Source organism: Mytilus galloprovincialis, chromosome 10, assembly GCF_965363235.1.
Source record: "Mytilus galloprovincialis chromosome 10, xbMytGall1.hap1.1, whole genome shotgun sequence".
Classification (NCBI taxonomy): domain Eukaryota; kingdom Metazoa; phylum Mollusca; class Bivalvia; order Mytilida; family Mytilidae; genus Mytilus; species Mytilus galloprovincialis.
In genome coordinates this window covers 23,786,919-23,806,973 of record NC_134847.1, presented here as the reverse complement: position 1 = coordinate 23,806,973, position 20,055 = coordinate 23,786,919, and the positions used below count along the sequence as shown (strand labels likewise).

Sequence of the window (20,055 nt, the reverse complement as noted above, 5' to 3'; positions counted from 1 at the left end):
TCCACTCTGTGTCAAGTTTTGTAAGATGTATTTCTGTATACATCTGAGGAGATAAAAGCCTTTTTCTACTCATTTTTATAGTTAATTATGAAGTGTACTTTTTCAACACTGTCCCATGTTAATGGGAGGATTGGCGACTTCAAATAAGTTTAACCTAGCCACATTCTGTATGTGCCTGTCCCAAGTCAGGAGCCTGTAATTCAGTGGTTGTCTTAGTTGCTGAGTGACATATTTGTTTTTGTTCATTATTTTGTACATAAAATATGCCGTTAGTTTTCTCGTTTGAGATGTTTTATATTTGTCACGTTGGGCCTTTTATAGCTATGCGGAATGGGCTTTGCTCATTGTTGAATGTCGTATGGTGACCTATAGTGGTAAATGTTTTGGTCATTTGATCTCTTTGGGAGACTTGTCTCATTGGCAATCATACCATATCTTATTTTTGAAGGAAGTCTAGGGTTTCTTTATAGTTGATGAAGAGTCCTGTTGGCGGCAATATTGGAGAAAACAACCTTTAATAGTGATTCTTATAAGGGTGATCTGGCAAAATTCTAGACAGCAGCTTCGTTATCAAAAAAGTTGTTGGGTTCAGGTAAATCTGACGTTGGGTGTTAGCAGTATTCAATCGCGCAGAGAATAAATATATAAATTGTAAAAATGTACTCGGACTTCCCTTATAAAATTGCAAAGAAACACCTTTCCATCAACCAGTTCGAGTGTAGAATGCAAATGAATTAACACTTTTTTTTTTAATTGTACGCATTATTTCTATATCTATTTAAAAACTTGACAAAAAAGTAATTAGAATTTCGGTATTTAGTGCTATTTTCATTTGTTTTATAAATAACATTGTAGATATATTTCATAAATCAGAAATATTATTTTTTTTTTTAATCAAATACTTTATTATTTAAAAAACATTTATATATATTCTTTTATAAAATTAATATTAAATGTGCCATAATTAATTCTTGTTTATTTAGCAAAACAAACAACAGTAACCTTGTTTATCTAAGAACATTTGACATCATAAAATAATGTGGGACAATCAGAACTCTAAAATTTTAAAAAGTGGGACAATCGGGAATAAACCGTTAAAAAACGACCCAACAGCTGATTCAGCCGGTAATGAATTTCCGATATCTTAAAAGATTTACAATACAAAGGTAACTTCCTCTGCTTAAATTGTCGAAAGCAAAGTTTCATATATGTTCTCGTACGAATACTGAATAACAGACGGACGGCCACACGAAAAAAATAAATAAAATAAATACTGAAACGGTTCACTTTCGATCAAAAATCCGGAAAATGACAGACATATCACGTATCATGATAACAATGTTAAAACTGTAAACTAGTGTTGTTTATAATATAAATTCAAGTTCTTTGTGTATATATTGTCAATATTTCATTTTATTACTTCAAAAAAAATTTGGTGTAGAAAATTCAGGGCAGCAACTGCCTCCTCTGCCTCATAGGTAGTTACGGCCCTGATGTCTCTATCAATACTATAGTATTAATGAATGGGTGTTTTTATAATGGCCCTGTTATATGTCCAAGGTCTGTAATAATGGTCGAGGGAGTCTGTAATGACCCGAGGCAACGCCGAGGGCCATTACAGACATCCGAGGCCATTATTACTAACCGAGGACATATAACAGGGACATTATATAAACACCCATTTCTTAATACATTTATTAACCAATGACCAAAAGTATATGTGTTACTGCCAACTTGATGTACTCTCTTACTCTTTAAATGACAGTTTAGTTTGAAAAGAATAATTTGTACTTCACCATGATAAAGCTTTAAATATACCAAATATACAAAATATTAAGTTGAATGAAGTTATGTGTTGAAACAGGATGAACAGTGATTCCTTTCGAGGCCATTACAGAAAAACAGGGCCATTACAGAAAAAAACAGGGCCATTACAGAAAAAACAGGGCCATTACAGAAAAACAGGGCCATTACAGAAAAAACAGGGCCATTACAGAAAATATGTAATTTTTAATACACAGTCACTTTTGGCAATAATGTACTTAGTTGGTTAATAAAACTTTTTATTTCATATTAAAGTTCTTCTGCGGAAGGCGAAGGGCGGTGGTTTTCTCCTTGTATTCCGGCTTCCTGCACCAATAACAACTGGCTATTTCATTAGTGCGTTGAAAGTGACATTAACATCAACAATCTATTTTATTTCTCTTTACAATGCCACATTTAAAACAATGCAATGAGATATTGCATATGTTTCAGTTACCAAATGTCAAACATTTGGTTATGCGTAGATACACGATAGGAGGGACTAAATTGCATGAGATGCACTTACTCTGTCTAGTACTTTTAGGATTCAATTTAAATCAACGAGTTCACAAATGTATGCACCTATTTCCTTAATGTTTTTTAATTTAGAAATGTCACCTATAGTTACCATTTATTTGGTGCAAACGTCACAGATACTTTCATCTCCAAAGGTAAAGTACTAGATGATGCAGACAGTTCTTTTGGTACTGAACTTCGGTATGTTGTCAAAGGTGACCTTGGACTCCGAGGTGAACTGCATGAACTTTTATCTCTAAGCGAATTGCGAAGTCTTTCGTGTATCTCGTTTTCGGTATAAACTGGAAGATAAACATTTTCATCGTAAGTCGCTTGGATTTCGGGTTTCATAACGGGAGACATATAACCGTTCAGTAATAGTTTTTCTCTTGACATAAGAACTCTGTCAATTTTGTCTGGAGCTACAAGACTTCTTGGATGCACTTCAATGTTTGGAAAATTGTTCTGATGAGTTTTTGCGCTTGTTTTTCTCTTTTTTAACTGAATACAGTCTGTACAATAATATGGACCTAACACATCACAGTGCGCATTATTATTTGTCATTCGATCATGTCTATAATGCCTGTCACAAATGGGTGTTTGATATTGAAGCAATCGTAATGTATCGAGCCTTGTTTGATCGGCACTTACAACCCTGTCTTGAATTGTTGTTGTGTATTTAGCCTGGTACTCAGCATCGTTTACTTTGCGAAGTCTTTCACTTCTCGTCTGAAAAAGACGCTTTTGTAAATTATGTGTCTGTTCCTGTTGATAATAGGGACTATATAAGGACTGGGGATATCTTCCAGTGGTGATCATGTCAGAGAGCAAACGCGTGTTAGTTTTAAAAAGAGCCTTCTCCACTTGAAGTTCAACCCTGCTTTCTGGTACAATATGTCCGAGTGGTCGAGTATGAAATCTTTTGGACATCATATTGGTATACTTCTGTTTCATACTCATATCATTTTAACGTTTATGTGGAATAGCATCTGTAAAACAAATATAAACATATATCTATCTATACTATTAAACGAGAAGAACTCATTTTTTGTGTCGCTTCTCTTCCTTCCACGATAAATTAATCATCATGCCTCTGTGTTCTATGGGTAACATGCAAAGTCGCATTTGTCATCCATTCTTATGATTATTCAGATTGAGTTATTTTTGGAGAAAACGACAAAAAGGAGTCCGGATATTGATTCTGTCATCAAACTGACTTTTAGTCATAGATAAGACTTCCGGTTTGAAACATGCACAAGTACAACCAATCGTATGATAGATAACAAAAAATGAAAAATAAATAAGCCAACCAGAGCGTTCTCCATATCATGGTGTTTAGATCGCAAGAACCACAACTATTATAACTCCTTAGAGAGGACAATTATTTTTCACGTTTATCTACATGTAAACTACGGTTATACTACTTTAATATATAGAGACTCTCTGTATTCTGTCTACTGCTTTCTTTAAAATGTTTACTATTTAAGGGGTCATACCAGATGCATTGTATATTAAAATAAGTAAAACATGTGGAAACAAGAATGTGTCCATAGTACACGGATGCCATATCGGCACTATCTATAATACTAAAATTACGAGGTCAAATTTGTCAGCCGTCCTCACGTAAAAACGACGAATCACAGAATTCAACTTTATATATAACTAATATAGTACAAAGGTGTAGATTAAAAATTACACCACTCCAGGCCCTTTTGTTTTCCACGTAATTAATATTGCCAATAATTAATAAGTTCCGGGTCGAGTCCGCTACCGATACCAATAGTATATTCACCTGTTACCTATTACCTTATCTGTACGTTCCGCATCTGACAAGCGCACCACCAAACGTTGTATTCAGGATTAATATGCTATATACACGGGTCATAACCACAGGGTTGACACTACTAAATTGTCAAATTGTTACCTATTGTAGTATTTTAATCAGTTAGACTTTCTAAGATAACAATACGAATACTAAAAATCTGGACTAAAAATAAGGCGTATAGGTACAGTTTTCAATTTGTTAGTGGGCATGACGTAAAACAGCGAAGCAAAGAATTCAACTTTATTTATAACTTATATAGGACAATGCTGTTGATTAAAAAATACTCCATTCCAGGACCTTTTGTTTTCCAAATAATTAATATTATTGTTTCAGTGCGACGGGTTCAAACAGAAAGACTTGAAAGCAGAGAAAAACCGTGTATCTTATAATCGGCATGACTTTATCAGATGACAATACTAATACTAAAATAAGGCTTGCGCATAGTAATATATATACTTTAATTCATTCACGGACCCGTGATATCACGGGTGTGTTCTAGTATTTACTAAGTTTGAGTTGATTGGACTTCAACTTCATCAAAAACTACCTCGACCAAAAAATTTAACCTGAAGCGGGACAGACGGATTGACGGACGAACGAACGAACGCACGGATGCACAAACTAGAAAACATAATGCCCATAAATGGGGCATGAAAATTTATTGTTGAAAGTGAAAGTAGTGATTTTGCAAAAATGAAAGTAGGGTAGAGATTAGAGGGAGGCAGGACCTTTTTCGGGACGTCGGGATCGGGTATTTTTAAGCTCGGGATTTGGGGATTGGTCCTTACGGGATCCGGGAATATATTTTTCATTTCGGGATATGAATTTCTTTAAATTCTGCATCTCGGGATTTCATGTTTTTAAGCCCGGGATTTCGGGATCAGGACCCTTCCCACCACCCCTCAAATTAGCCTTAGTCTGTCTTAGTCATTTATAATACAAGATTCATATCCTACAATTGGCATGTTAATAAGGCTCTCAAAAGAACAAAAGCACTGATGGATTGTCCTAGAAGCATATTTTATTATACTAATAATAGTCTATATATAAGCAGCAACATTTATTTCATGTTTGAAGCGGTGCAAATTTTTAATTTAATTTTACTTTTACCAAAAGATGCATTGTAGCAAATGAGAAGAATAATTGTGGTCTGAGGCCAGAAACACAAAAATAATTGAATTTAACAGAAAGGAAACACATATCGGACAATTAAATGGAAAAAGGGAGAGAGCTTTTATGAAATTCTCCATACATAATATCCTTCACAAAAAATCATCCTACAACAGTTCACAAGCTGTATATGCCAGCGATTTCGCGGGTGTGTTCTAGTATATTATTAAAAGAATGGCTTTATGAGCTAATGAAGTTAACATATAATGATTATTTTCTTCAGATATTTTATTGCACTAATATAATGATTTTTTACAAATCCTCATGACTGGCGTCCATGTTTTAACGTTTTATTCCAAGTTCTTGGAGCAAAGTTGTGCTTTAGTAAAACATAGATTTAGACAATATACGTATAGTGTCTTGAAATATGAAATTTATTTGTATGAGGCTTAGAAACGGGAAAATGCGAGGTTCTACCGAGCATTTTCCCGTTTCGTGCCGAACACAAATAAATTTCATATTTCAAGACATTATACTGCAATCAGCTATTTTACTATACAGATAAAGCTATACGTATAAACGTTAGCTTTATACGTCAATGACCTCAACTCACCTATAAGCCCCGCCTACTTACAACGTCACGTCACAACCATGACAACGTGTAGTAACAATGGTCAAACTTTTATGAATTTAAACCTGTTATGTCTTCAAATTGGTAATTTATATACCATGTTTATCAAATGCTATTAATTAAATTCCTTTTCCCTTTCTAATTCCGTAAATTGTCAATGCTTACCGCCTAGACTACGCTCATAGGGAAATACCCCAAAATGGTACCCCAAGGGGGAAATTCCAAACACTTTTTTTTAATAATATTTGTTTCATATTTTTATTATTTTTTTATTATTTTATCGATTTCAGTATAAAAACAATATACGTATAGTGTCTTGAAATATGAAATTTATTTGTATTCGGCACGAAACGGGAAAATGCTCGGTAGAACCTCGCATTTTCCCGTTTCTAAGCCTCATACAAATAAATTTCATATTTCAAGACACTATACGTATATTGTCTAACTATACGTATATTGTTTTTATACTGAAATCGATAAAATAATAAAAAAAATAATAAAAATATGAAACAAATATTATTAAAAAAAAAGTGTTTGGAATTTCCCCCTTGGGGTACCATTTTGGGGTATTTCCCTATGAGCGTAGTCTAGGCGGTAAGCATTGACAATTTACGGAATTAGACAGGGAAAATGAATTTAATTAATAGCATTTAATAAACATGGTATATAAATTACCAATTTGAAGACATAACAGGTTTAAATTCATAAAAGTTTGACCATTGTTACTACACGTTGTCATGGTTGTGACGTGACGTTGTAAGTAGGCGGGGCTTATAGGTGAGTTGAGGTCATTGACGTATAAAGCTAACGTTTATACGTATAGCTTTATCTGTATAGTAAAATAGCTGATTGCAGTATAACATAGAATAACAAGAAAAAACACTACATGCACACATATAAAAGGTCCACAAACGAAGTATGAATTTTCCGTATTCTGCATTACTACATGTATGAGTCATTACTACATGTATGAGTCATTACTTAGTTTGTTTTGATAGTCATAAAGATATAAATTAACTATAAGTATCACATAAACTTTAAAACATTATAAACGATTCTTAAAATCATTGCAAGGTAAGATAAACTAAGCCAAACAGACATTTCCACCTTAAAATCATTCTATACATCAAATATAGTAAAATTACTTATTGCTTACAGTATTAGAAAAACACCACCGATTCTAGATTAAAATTCTAGATAATATGATCAACTTTAGGAGACGAAAGGGCTTTTTCGTAGAAACAAATGTATTCATATCCCTGTTGATCAATTCATTTATACGTTAGTTTGTCTTAACGATATAGTAAAGTAAAAAAAATCAACAACCATACTAAATGAAAATTGCAAATCAACAGAGTTGTTAAATTACCTTCACAAGTCAGTGACATATAAAGATTGTGTGTGCAGTGGTAGTTCAAAGATTCCATTATGTTCTTTGGGCGAATGGCTGAAATCCGAGGATTTACAAATTAGAGTATGCAATCCATGTTGCAATATATATTCCCTTTAATCCGTCTTATTTTATTTTAAAGATTATCATAAAAAGGACAGATCAGAAGGACTTGGTACCCCTCCCTTTCCCAAGTAAAAAAGTCCTTATCAGAACACCAGTTTAATGGAATGGTTGTAAGTTTACACATTGATGTATGGATCGGTGTTAAATATTCAGTGGCAAATATCACGAGCATATTTTGATGAAATATGAATGTCATATGAATATCATAGACCGAAAGTACTGAGGAGGTAAATATGGTAACAGTCCGAACAAAACATATAAAACTATACCGACACATCAATTCGATCCTACCAGTCTTTACTATTATATTCATAAATATCGCATGCTTAGCGAAAAAGCTGTTAAATTCTAATCCCATTACAAGACCCATACTTATGAGTGAAATCATTTGGCTTTTCAGTCGATATTGAATTATGCATGTACGCAGCGATGTTCGATCGTTATGGGTACGTTAAATCCGGTGACCCTGTCGACCAACTTAATTTGCAGACTGGACCTATTGCAAATATGTATGAAGTACGTCTGGATGTATGGAAAATAGCAAATAGTTATACAAATCAAAGTACTGAAGTACTGAACATCGGATGACCGCAAGTTCTTATGAATGGTCACAGGCACTTGTCTCCGAAAAAAATATCATCTCTATACCTGAAAGTGAGGTTAATGTACAGATATATATTTTTTTCAGAGACATGCAAGTTCGTGCGTGGATGATGAATAAATGACAGGGAATTCAACATCACCGTTATAACTATTATATTGCAGTGATATATGTCAGTATACTCTGGTTTGTTGTTATATATAATATCAATATTTGTATTTATCATAACGTAAGGGTACCCAAATTGCACCGAGTACCCAAATTGCACCTATTTAGAAAAAATTGCAACGGAAATCTTACAAGATTTCCTAGAGACTAAACAATTTGTATTTTTATGATTTGATACTATGCACGTCTTTCAACATAGGTAAACATATTTAGATATATACAAAACGTTCACAGTCTTTATCAACAGATGGACTCTTTACTGAAAAAGCAAAATGTACGAAAACGTCACCATGCGACGTCATCAAAACGTCATCTTTTTAAAATTAGCAAATACAATATATTATAAGTATCCATTTCGTAAAATATGAGGAGTAAGCATGGACTAATATCCAATTGTTCAAAACATTTGAAGAAATTAAACAAAAGCTCGGTTATTAGACTTTTGACGATGTGAATTTAACCCTCTTAGTGCGTAGCTAAATTTCAAAACATTGTCCAGAAACGGGTCAATTTCAGTAAAAAATATCAAAAAATTAAATTGTTATTCAGTCTTGTATAACAGCATTTTAACTCAAATAATTGAAGAATTACCAAACATAAAGTATAGATGTTTATTTTTTTTCAAAAATTAACGTTATTTATATGACATGACGTAACGTCATAATGATGATAACGTCACGTACTAAGGAAGTTTCACGCTATTCAATTAGTCAAGCACTTTGCAGTGTTTGAAGAAAACGTTCATTTTTTTCAAAACAGCACTATACTTTACAAAATTTCAAGTCAGATTTACTTATTTTCGGTTGGTCATCTTAGATCAAATCAAATATTTCATTGGATGAAGCACATATTAAAAAAAAGATGGCATTGCGTATTCCAAGTGTACTTCAAAAAACATGACATATACAACATGACAAATAATGTAAATAAAACATAACGCAAAATAAGAGAAAATCTATTATATGCTGTATCTATAACTACAAGACTTAGTCTATTTTGTGTATAGTTCTTCATTTATTTATGGTAGACTAACTGACACTAAGCATCGTTTTGAACTTTAAATTGTGGTTTTCTCATTGTTAATTTAATGACCGTACGGTTTGCCTGTAATTACAAAGTACTTATATCCACTTCATTTGAACTTTGGTGGATAGTTGTCTTATTGCCAATCATACTACATCTGACATCTCCTTTTTATATTCAAATGCTTGTCTCATATATTTACAAATTTGGTTGGCATCAGCCATTTTATTTTGAGTAGTTAAATATGATACTGATTTGATAACATTAAATTTAACCAATTTTTAAAAACTTAAACAAAAATTCTCCAGGTTTTTATATTGGGGACATTATAAAAGGAAATGCGCACAATATTCTGCGTTCTTCGCAAAATTAACAGAAACTTTTAGTTGCTATAGAGCTTTATGAGGGAGGCTAGGAGGGGTCCTGATCCCGAAATCTCGGGCTTAAAAACCTGAAGTCCCGGAATCCCGATCCCGGAGTCCTGAAAAGGTCATATCCCCCTCCTCACTTATTTTGTATTCGTAAGAAGTAATCAAGCTGTCATATTTTGGTACAACAAAGCATAGGTAAGCTTTTAAGTCGAACGATTAGCAAGTTATACAAACCAATCTCAATTGAATAGTGCTATGTTAGTAGGTTAACAATGCTCAAGTTGATATAATGTTATAAAGGACATATATGTGCCCCAACCTAAATATCGCGGCCGTCACATCCAAAATCAAAACCATGTTATTGGCTTAACTTTGACCCAATTAATTTTCAGCCTTAATTTCTGAAGAAAGACATATTAAAGATTAATGGTGTTTACACATGCACACTTTATATCTTTTTTTTAATAGAAATGTTTAAATATGCCAAACATATGTCAATGCTGTGAAATGTTTTGCTATGTATACTGTAAAATGGATCTGTTTCCGTCAATATTCTCCAGCAGTGATACACTGTAATCGTCTTGTTCCCTTTTCTGTGTAGATGATGGTTGCACCGACTCTAGTGTCATCACTTGACATATTTCTTGTGTTTACTACTGTTATTCTTTTCTAAGTCATACTGATGTTCAGTAGTTGTCGTTTGTTGGTGTGGTTAATAAAAGTTTCTCGTATTTTATATAGATTATACCGTTGGTGTTTCCGTTTGTTTTGTTTTACACTAGAATTGTTTGAGGTCCATTATAGCTTGCTGTTCGGTGTCAGCCAAGGCTCCGTGTTGAAGCATGTACCTTGACCAATCATGGTTTACTTTTATAAATTGTGATTCGGATGGAGAGTTATCTCATTGGCACTTATACCACATCTTCTTATATCTTTTCATATCATATTTCATTTTTCATATTCATTATCATATCACATTGATGCTTGAAGATTGACAAATCCAAATCAAACACATTTTTACCTGCATGCTTACTAATTACCACAATAAAATCCCTTCTTAGCTGTAATATCATTGCATACCTGTTTCTTATTTTTTAGGTTCGGTTCTAATATTTTCGTTAATAACTGATTAATTTCTTTGATATCTATTGTTCAATGGTATATTTATACTATTTGTAAACATCAATGTGTATATATTTATAAGATAAATAATTAGAGAGCCCTTCCGAATTTATATGCGGACTTCAATCTAATATTTACACATATTTAGAAAAGATATTTTATTACATCTTTCGATTTTTATCACCCCCCCCCCCCCTCCCTTTCCCTTAACTTATATAGCACGTGAAGTATACTAGGAAAAACATAGATTTTTGTTTAAAGCATCGTATTCAGTATCAGCATGATATATCATTATATGAGTTTTAAAAATGTTTACTGGTCTCAAATTTAAGTATAGTATGGTGCTACTTCATTGAATACATGTGAACGAATTTCAAAATTTGACCTTAAAAATGTGAAACTATGATCGTCTATTGGTATAAATGTGGTGTCTTCACAATCCACGCGTTATAAAATTATATATATAATAAGAACACTTGTTCTGAAAGGTTGAAAGGCAGGATATAAAAAACTATAACACAAAATTGATTAAGTAAGACATAAGTTTTCAGAAGCAAATATTTCAAAAGGTAATAGCATTCGTCAAACGAAAAATGACCGGAAAAAATAAAGATAGCACACTCTTTTGTTTACGTCCTAAGTCATGAGTCTGTAATTTAGTGGTTGTCGTTGGATCATGTCTGTCACATATGTTTTTCATAAACTACATATGTACATTGTTAAAATTATGCCGTTAGTTTTCATGTTAATTTTACATTTTTTCATATCGGGGCCCTTCTTTAGCTGACTTTTCGGTAAAGGCTTTTCTCAGTTTTTGGCTGATTCCTGCTCCTAACGGGTTTTAAATAACTCCATAGTATCTTTCCATTTTTGCACATAAACTAAAGTTTATAATAGCTAATAATGCATAAAAACATTTAAATGCAGAAGACTATTTTATGCAAATTTTACACTTCGGGTCAGAAAAATAATGGTAGACTTATTTTATACCAACGTAGGCTTTTTCGTTGTTTAATTAATTTGGTTTTAAAGAGGTAAGAAAACCAAGACAAGCATCAAGTTCAAGACTTATATATGTGTTCCTCCAAATCTAAAAGAGTTAAGGACATTTGTTTTAAATATTTATTTATTGTTGGGTTCAAAAACTACTGAAAACCAATTAGCAAATAGTTTTGTTTGTATTGCTTAATGGCCATTTGTTGATGTTGTTTTTTTCCTCCTGTTTTATACTATTGATTATTTTCTTATCTTATCAATAAAAGCATACAAATTGTTCATTCTAAAATTTGATAGCGCTATCATGACGTCAAATCAATTACGACGTCGAATGACGTCAAATGCTATATGACGTAATGAGGTTAAAAAGAAAACAACAACAAAAATAATAACCACATCATGAATAAAATATATAAAATGTATTCAATAATTGAGGGAAATGTGTTTTTTTTTTCAGAAATATTACGAAAGGGAAAACATAATCATTTTTTTTTACACAAAGGACATATATGTCCTTCCCGCAGTTAGCCAGGGGAGGACACATATGTCCTTCCCGCAGTAAGAGGGTTAAGCATGGATGCAATTTGGGTACTCCTCATTACAGAATCATGGATAGTTTGCAGGTTGATTCAAACCCATTTTTTTATGACTCAATATGGATTAAAAATCAAATTGGTGTACCTATACAATAAAGAATGATAGGGCTACAAAATAAACCCAGTATGGACATTTTTTTCTTGATCATAAAACAACGTAGGTGAAAAAACTGTCAAAATAGGTGCAATTTGGGTACCGTCACGTTATACTTAGCATTGATATGATAGCTTTTGCATATGTGTAATGAGCGGAAGTACACAAGCCATAATTTCCCACCCGGGCTGATAACCCATATCAGGTGCATCTCGTGCACAAAACCCATAATAGTGCCTCTCGTGCAAGTTACTTCCGGTGTTTCCGGTATCGGTTGTTTACTTTTCCATTGTGACGTCAGATGTTTTTTATGACGACGTCAAAATTTACGGGAACTTTTGTGGGAATAGTTTAATACTTGCTAACAAATGCCATTGACAATTATGAATCATTTTATAGTACAACAAACATGGAGTAGTAATGATCGTAAAACTCTTCCAAATTTTCAATGTTTCAAAATGCCTCTATAGGAAATGTTACCATAAATATATACGGAGTTAATGATGCTGTTGTTGGACAACTATAGTATATTTGATTCATAATTTGAATTTTCTTTATAAAGTGTTTGACTGTTAGTTATTGCATTAGTTTATTTGCCTTACATAAAACTATTGTCGGAAGGATATGATAAAGCGATTAATACATGGCCTTTTCCATATCAGCCTGGGTATCATCCCTCAACCCATGTCAGCACCTCGACTCCGTCTCGGGCTGATATGGGGGTCTCAGGATGATACCCAGGCTGATATGGAAAAGGCCATGTATTAATCTCTATATAACAGTTTCATGTGTATATGATTTTCATCAATTTGTATATGTATCATTCTTTATCTTGCCTCCTATACATTTCTAGGAATATGATTGGTTAAAAGCGTCCGCTTGCAAACCGTGTATATTCGTGTATATTCGATATTAGGTTAGTAGGGAGGCGGGGCTTATTTCATACACGGTTAGTAGTGGTGTTACGTCCCTTTATATTCCATATTAGGTAAGAAGGGAGGCGGGGCTTATTTCATACACGGTACCGAAAAAAAAATCTTAAAGGTTTCAACAGACGAAGAAATTGATGATAACGATAAAAATAAATTCATAAACACATTTAAACCTAACAAGTTGTTCTTGTTGGCATCTGTTTTTGTAGGATAAATGGAAGAAGTTTCGTAATGGTAACAGTATCGAAAACTTGCTCATTTTGATAGGTTACTAGTCTAAATTTCACACGTTAAGATAGTCGGTAAGATAAATTCGTTACATAGTGTGCTAGTGACGTAATACGGAATATATGGGGTCAGTAAATTCCATATGATGATTCGAGCTTCGCTCTCACCCCATATGGAATTTACTGACCCCATATATACCGTATTAGGTCACTAGCACACTATGTAACTAATATTCTACTGTTCTAAATATAGTGCGGTGCAAGTGCATGATGGACCATCTTCTGTAATAGTTCGATTTTTCTAACAGATTGGATTTGAGTATATGCAATCATATTTTCCTGCAAAACGTTCTTGAGATATTCTTCCCGCATGCTTTAACACATTTTTTCTGTACAGTAATTACTAAATTTAAAATGAATTTTTACACCTATTTACTGACTGCTAAAACAACCATAACTTTTGATCACCTGACCATAATACAACATTGTTTTAGCTGTGTAATACTAACTAGAAGATCAGTTAGTACTCTTAAAATTTTGAATGGTTGATATGTATAAAAAATATCTTGAATAAATATGGACTTTCAAATATTTGGTTAAATCAGAGTAACTTTAGTTTTAATCCAAAATGGTTTAAGTTGAGCATTATACAGATAATTTTTGACCAACTTCAGCAGACATGGAAATCAGAAATGGAAAATTCTCCCAAAGCATTATGCCTTAACTTTTTAAAGAACTCTTTGAATTTGAAGAATATTTAGACTTATTACCTTATAAAGATAAGATAACGTTATGTAGGTTAAGAACTGGAATGAACTGTTATGTGCATTAGCTTCGAGATATGTAAATAAAATATCTTTTTTTGTTGTTAAATCATTTATAAAAATGATATAGTAAAATTATAATTCACTGTTAGCAGCCATTCTGGTTTTATTTTGTTAAATTAGCTGAGAAACAAGGTTGATGAGTTGTGCACTTGCAAGTGAATATTTGGACCTCATTGAATACGTATTCATGTGACCTTCAAATCAACCCCTAGCTGGAGATGGGTTATCGATGTATTAAGCTATTAAAATTGTAAGGGTTTTGCAGAACAAATAGTCTCGGCTACTTTTGCTGTTAATCGCAGGCTCAACAAAAATGAAGAAAAAATATTAAAATTTTCCTCTAGATACTATCTTTTGACTAGTACTGTAAGAAGCTTCAGTCAAAATTGGGTAAAAATCCAGGATGGTTTATAAAATCTAATGTTTTAAAAACTTTAACTACAGAGTGTATGTAATGTTAACTGGGAAAAAACTAGTCCATTTATAAGTAATATACGAAAAAAGGGATTTTTTTTTCAAACTTTACTTTTGGATATTATTTTATGATCATAGACATTTAGCTTCTGTCCAAGTTTGGTAGAAATCCAGGATATTTGGAGAAAGTTTTTTTAAAGTTTTAAACCATAGTGCATGATAGAGATTTTAGTTTGATTTTGGATAGATATCATTGTCTTGCATACATATATTTACGGAGTTTCAAAACCTATAAAACAACCATTTTCCAGTTTCAATTCACAAACACTAAAGAGTATGCACTTTGGATGTGCATTATATTCCTGCATCCTTTAGTTAGCGCCCTTAAAATCCCTACCCCTTTACTTTCTTATTTAGTATCTTGAATTATGTTTTTAATTTTAAAACAAAAACATCAAGTTAGTAAATAGCTGTAAAAATGACAAAAAAAATCAGTGATTACCAGTAATCACTGAAACAACTAGTAAATACATGTAATTACTAAATTGGCTAGTAATTACAGGTATTTACTGAAGTGTTTAGTAATTACGTGTAATTCCTAATTTCACCTATTTACTGTAACATATATATATATATATATAAATGTCTAAGAATATAACTTAAACACACTAATTAATACATTACTCGTGTCTGGCGTTTTTTTTTATATCTACATACCTTTTTACATAAATTGGTTATTTTGAAAGTGTGTACAGGTATTCATAAACTTCTGAATTAAGAAATTCTTTGGCAAAACTAAGTTTCTCTGTATAATGTTTGAATTGATTTAAGAAAATCAGGAAATCCTTAAAATTTGATATGTTTCATGAGACCAAAATAAGTCTCTTCATAAGAGGTCCCAATCAATTGCATGCCACAGGTTTAACCGCATACAACATCTATACCATGAGTAAAGACAGCTTCAAATACGAGTTGAGAATATAAAGGCATTCATTTAGGAAACAAAATATAAAGATGTGATAGATAAAATAAATGCATCCAGAATTCCAGATCATAAAGCAAACTGAATGCATAAATTTATATTGCCTAGGTTTGTGAAATTAGCATAAGTCATCCGGTTAGTAGAAATTAGGATTTGCCAATGGGTTATAATCGGAAAAAAATAAGTACATTCCCAAGTAATATATAGTCGAGCTTTAAAATAAGTATTCAAATAGAAGCTGTAAATAAATACGTTCAACTGGCTTCTTCTATTTACAGTCAATTATTTCAATTCAAAAGTAAACACAAATTCAGCAACAATCTTTTGGTGACCCGGCAGTCAGCGGTCTTAGGTTCATGTATTGCTTTTCTTTTTTTAAAGAAAGCAACTTGTTTTTCTCTTTTTTAATTAAATAAAAAAAATAATAAACCTTTCAAATGTACAGTTCATAAGATAAAAAATATTCTGTGGAACACCTCCCCCTTTTTTTTGTGCTCTCTATGTTTAACCCTCGAATTAAGCTTTCCAATCTAATTAAAATTAAAAAACTTGCTTTCTAACCAATCTATTCATGTACCGGACCGGCAACTTTCTTTATTTAATACGAAAATCTACAGTGCCGTTATACACATGCATGTTGTTTGCTTGGAGTCCCTTCCCGAAAAGAAAGAAATAGCCCAACTCCAAGATAATATATTCCTGCACCATGTGATTTTTACCACGTGGAGCTTAGATTTGAATAAATACCGAATATGGAAAGTGAAACTACAATTCAAAACATAAAGTCCAAAGGCACAAATAAGAAAAAAGAAAGGTTTTTTTTTTTGGCAAAGGGTGCCGGGGTAATGCTCTCGGTGTTCAAAATATACATGAAATATTTGCCACTGCCCCTTTTCTGTTCTATGAATTTTGACCCTGAGTTTTCTATCTGTTAGTTTAATTCAGTAACTGTATCAGTTTATTTTCACAAACTGATCCACGCTTAAATAGATTGAATGTTGATTGTTGCTATTTTTAGACATTATTAATGATTTTTTATTTAAAAGTTTAATTTATACTATAATAAAGATGACCAGTTTTTTACTAGATAATGACGGCACTGTTATGTCCTATTCGGCTATTTCATCATACAGATAGTTGTATGCAGTTTCAAAAGCCCCAATAAGACTTTGGAATTGACTTTTTTCTGGGAGTTGAACCACGCGTAAAATGTTATCAACAGTTACAATACATATTGACAACAGGCAGTAACAATAGTGAATACGTAAAATTGAGAATGGGAATGGGGAATGTGTCAAAGAGACAACAACCCGACCACAGAGCAAACAACAGCCGAAGGCCACCACTGGGTCTTCAGTGCAGCGAGAAACTCCCGCACCCAGGATTTATTTAAGAATACTGTCCTCACGTGACAACTTTCACTTCTATCTCTCTCGTTTATTTTTTCCGGTGTAAATTGTGCACATAAATGAGCCGCGTCAATATAGTATAGCTTTGACACTGCGAGTGAGCCAAAAAAATAACTTTTGTTTAAAAATACTATATAAGAATTGACACATAATCTAAGTGATGACCTCTGAAATCAAACAGCAAACATTAAATTTCCACAACAATGTGATAGGATAATATCATAACTGATTAATTATTTTTAGCATTGAGCAGAATATTTCTTTGTTCGCTGACTTTTAACTGGAGAAATATTATTATATATTTAGATGAACGCCTTTTGATAGCAGTATTAAAATTCTTTACAAATACATAATTGTATTTCAACTTTCATTCAATTCTAAATTCAGTGTTGTCTAGTGCATAACGAAATGGTAAACATGTCAGAAAAGAAAATCTCAACTGTAAAGAATTAAAGCGGTTTTCAAATTCTCACCATATCATGAAATACAACATACACGATTGTGATAACTCCGAGGCAATTAAGAAAAAATAAAAGACTTTCCAAACCTAGGTGCTATTGGACGTAAAATAATGCATTGTTTTAAAGACGCAAACAGTTCCTGTTTATACAAAATTTTACAAGAAGATGTAATACTCCAAAATTGCAATATTGCAAATAGTATTGTCTACAACAGTAACATATAGTTCTGATTATTTAATTATTTTATGGATATATCTAAATACAAATCTTTTCTATAAAGTATATATATAGGTTGAAGACTTGCTTTTATTCGAAGTCCATACCAAGTTGCTTTCCGATTTGTTTTCTGAGAGTGAAAACATACGTGCGAAACTCAAAACCCTCCTTTCTCACTTTCCATATAAACAGATGATATTTACAAGCCTTTAAGGACTCACTTTAATAACATTACATCATTAAATGAAGTGACCACAAGTTCTTACCTTTCTAAAACATTCCAGCCTTAATATGAAGGATTATTTGGAACGATGGAGACACTCAATTAATTTTTCCAATAAGTTGTGTAAATTGTGCTAATCAGTTTGTTCGATCAATGTCCCCTTTAAAATGAATGCAGATTTGTTTTCAGTTTAACTTTCGTCAATATGGCTTATTTGTTGCAGTTGACGTATTTTACCTGGATTTCCGCTGCATGCACTTGAAATCGTACTCTGATTTCCATAAATATCCGTTGTTCTGAAACTAAACGATCAATAGCAACTTTCTATGAAGACAATAGTTACATGTCATTTTTCAGAAAAAGCATCGTGATTTCATTTCTTTTTTAAGGAGACCGGGATAGGAGTGCTTTTCTTCTTTAGAATCGTTTACATATCCACTTGTGTGCATTGGGTAACTGTATACAATCAATTTTCGTAACATATCCAGTATATATCAATCAAACCATCCAGTCACAATATTGTTATAATATAACATTGGCCTTCGATTTCTACGGAAGCCCTGGAGTGCCATACAATAAAAAAAATTCAACTTGTGCGCACAAGTTGAAATTTATTTTTTGCATGGCACTCCAGGGCTTCCGTAGATTTCTTCTTATCATATTTCCACCTTTTAAATGAGTATGTAATTCTGTACTTTTTCAGTAAGCACTAGTATGAAACGACGACGTTACCTGAGTAAATAGTGTACAACTTAGCAGCAATTATTCTCTATACTTTATTATCAAACACAAGTTTCAGTTAATTTTCTGCGAGGTCCGCAACTAGGCCTCGGGAACAAACGATGCAGGGTTTTGTGGGTCGCCGATTGAGGCCTTCAAGTAATAAGCAGCTTCCTTTATTTTGTGGATTATTTAGAAGATATACAATTTATACGTACCTTATTTCGTGTGAAAGTTTTCTGATGTCACCTTACATCCCAGTTAATAATATTAAAAAAGATTTTATCCAATTTCTACAAGCTACCTGAAGTCTATTGACGGTAGATTAGATATGTCAGAATTTTAAAATCCATTGAGAATGCAGCTATCAATCTTACTGTTTTGTTAAAAGAGATATGTAAACTACATTCAATACACGGGTTGTTGATATCAAAGAAAACGTACAAATGTAAATTGAGTGTCAATATTTGGTTGACAGGAAACTTAAAGGATTTTTATTAAACGATTCAAAAGATAAATGAACACATGTAAATGTTTTATTGGTGTATTTAAATGCGGGTACATGTTGTAGTTATAGATATCACACAATTTAAAATGTAATAAACATTTTCAAAAACCTACGGGTTTATTGTAAATGTGAAATGCCTTCATTCAAATAAAAAATAAAATAAAACATTAATGTTTGAAAAGTGATACTTATACATGATTATTGGCAACAATTAAATTATGGGAAATATAGATCTACACAAAACTTTTATTCACAGACATGATGAAAATACATGAGATGATATAGACCTGGTAAAATATTCTAAAATATATTCAAGTCTTTTAATGATATACTTAGGTGAGATTTAGGAAGTTGGTCAAATGTTCGGACTCCTCTGGGTTTTTTTCCCTACCATACAAGGTAAAATATTTTGCCCCATAACACCAATTGTCCTTTTCATATAAGACTTCAATAGCTCATAAAAGGTAATTTACCAAACTTTGAGCAGATTCCAGATTTATTTTCTTTTGATTTAATCCAAACTAGAACACACCAGCGAAATCGCGGGGAAATAGAGCGTATGTAAACTGTAAAAAAGTAAAAAAAAATATAACTTGAGAATTCCAGGAGAGGTATCAAAAGTCAAAGGTACTTGGGGACTTGGCACATTTTTTTGTCCTCCCCCTTTTATTCCAAATACCGATTTTTATTCTTTCTGTTTTTCTGTATACTATGAACATACATATATATATATCCGGATCTGGTGTACTAAAAAAATATTGACA

The 20,055-nt window shown here is 32.4% G+C and overlaps 1 protein-coding gene across 4 annotated transcripts; it reads right to left on the bottom strand.

Moving 5' to 3' along the window:
* Positions 1-2,052: 2,052 nt before the first annotated feature.
* On the bottom strand, positions 2,053-19,161 carry LOC143047218 (uncharacterized). Of its 4 annotated transcripts, none has more exons than XM_076220221.1 (2): positions 19,002-19,161; positions 2,053-3,308 (listed from the first exon to the last, which is right to left on the bottom strand). In XM_076220221.1, the coding sequence occupies exon 2, from the start codon at positions 3,277-3,279 to the stop codon at positions 2,428-2,430; it is 852 nt and encodes a 283-aa protein (XP_076076336.1). In that variant the 5' UTR covers positions 3,280-3,308; positions 19,002-19,161; the 3' UTR covers positions 2,053-2,427. The 4 variants fall into 4 exon arrangements, with proteins under 4 accessions (XP_076076336.1, XP_076076338.1, XP_076076334.1 ...); XM_076220223.1 differs by lacking the exon at positions 19,002-19,161 and adding an exon at positions 18,107-18,472; XM_076220219.1 differs by lacking the exon at positions 19,002-19,161 and adding an exon at positions 16,308-16,407.
* Between the last annotated feature and the right edge of the window lie 894 nt (positions 19,162-20,055).

Coding starts and splice junctions, on each gene's coding strand:
- LOC143047218 (XM_076220221.1), bottom strand. CDS start 3,279: ATGAGTATGAAACAGAAGTATACCAATATGATGTCCAAAAGATTTCAT.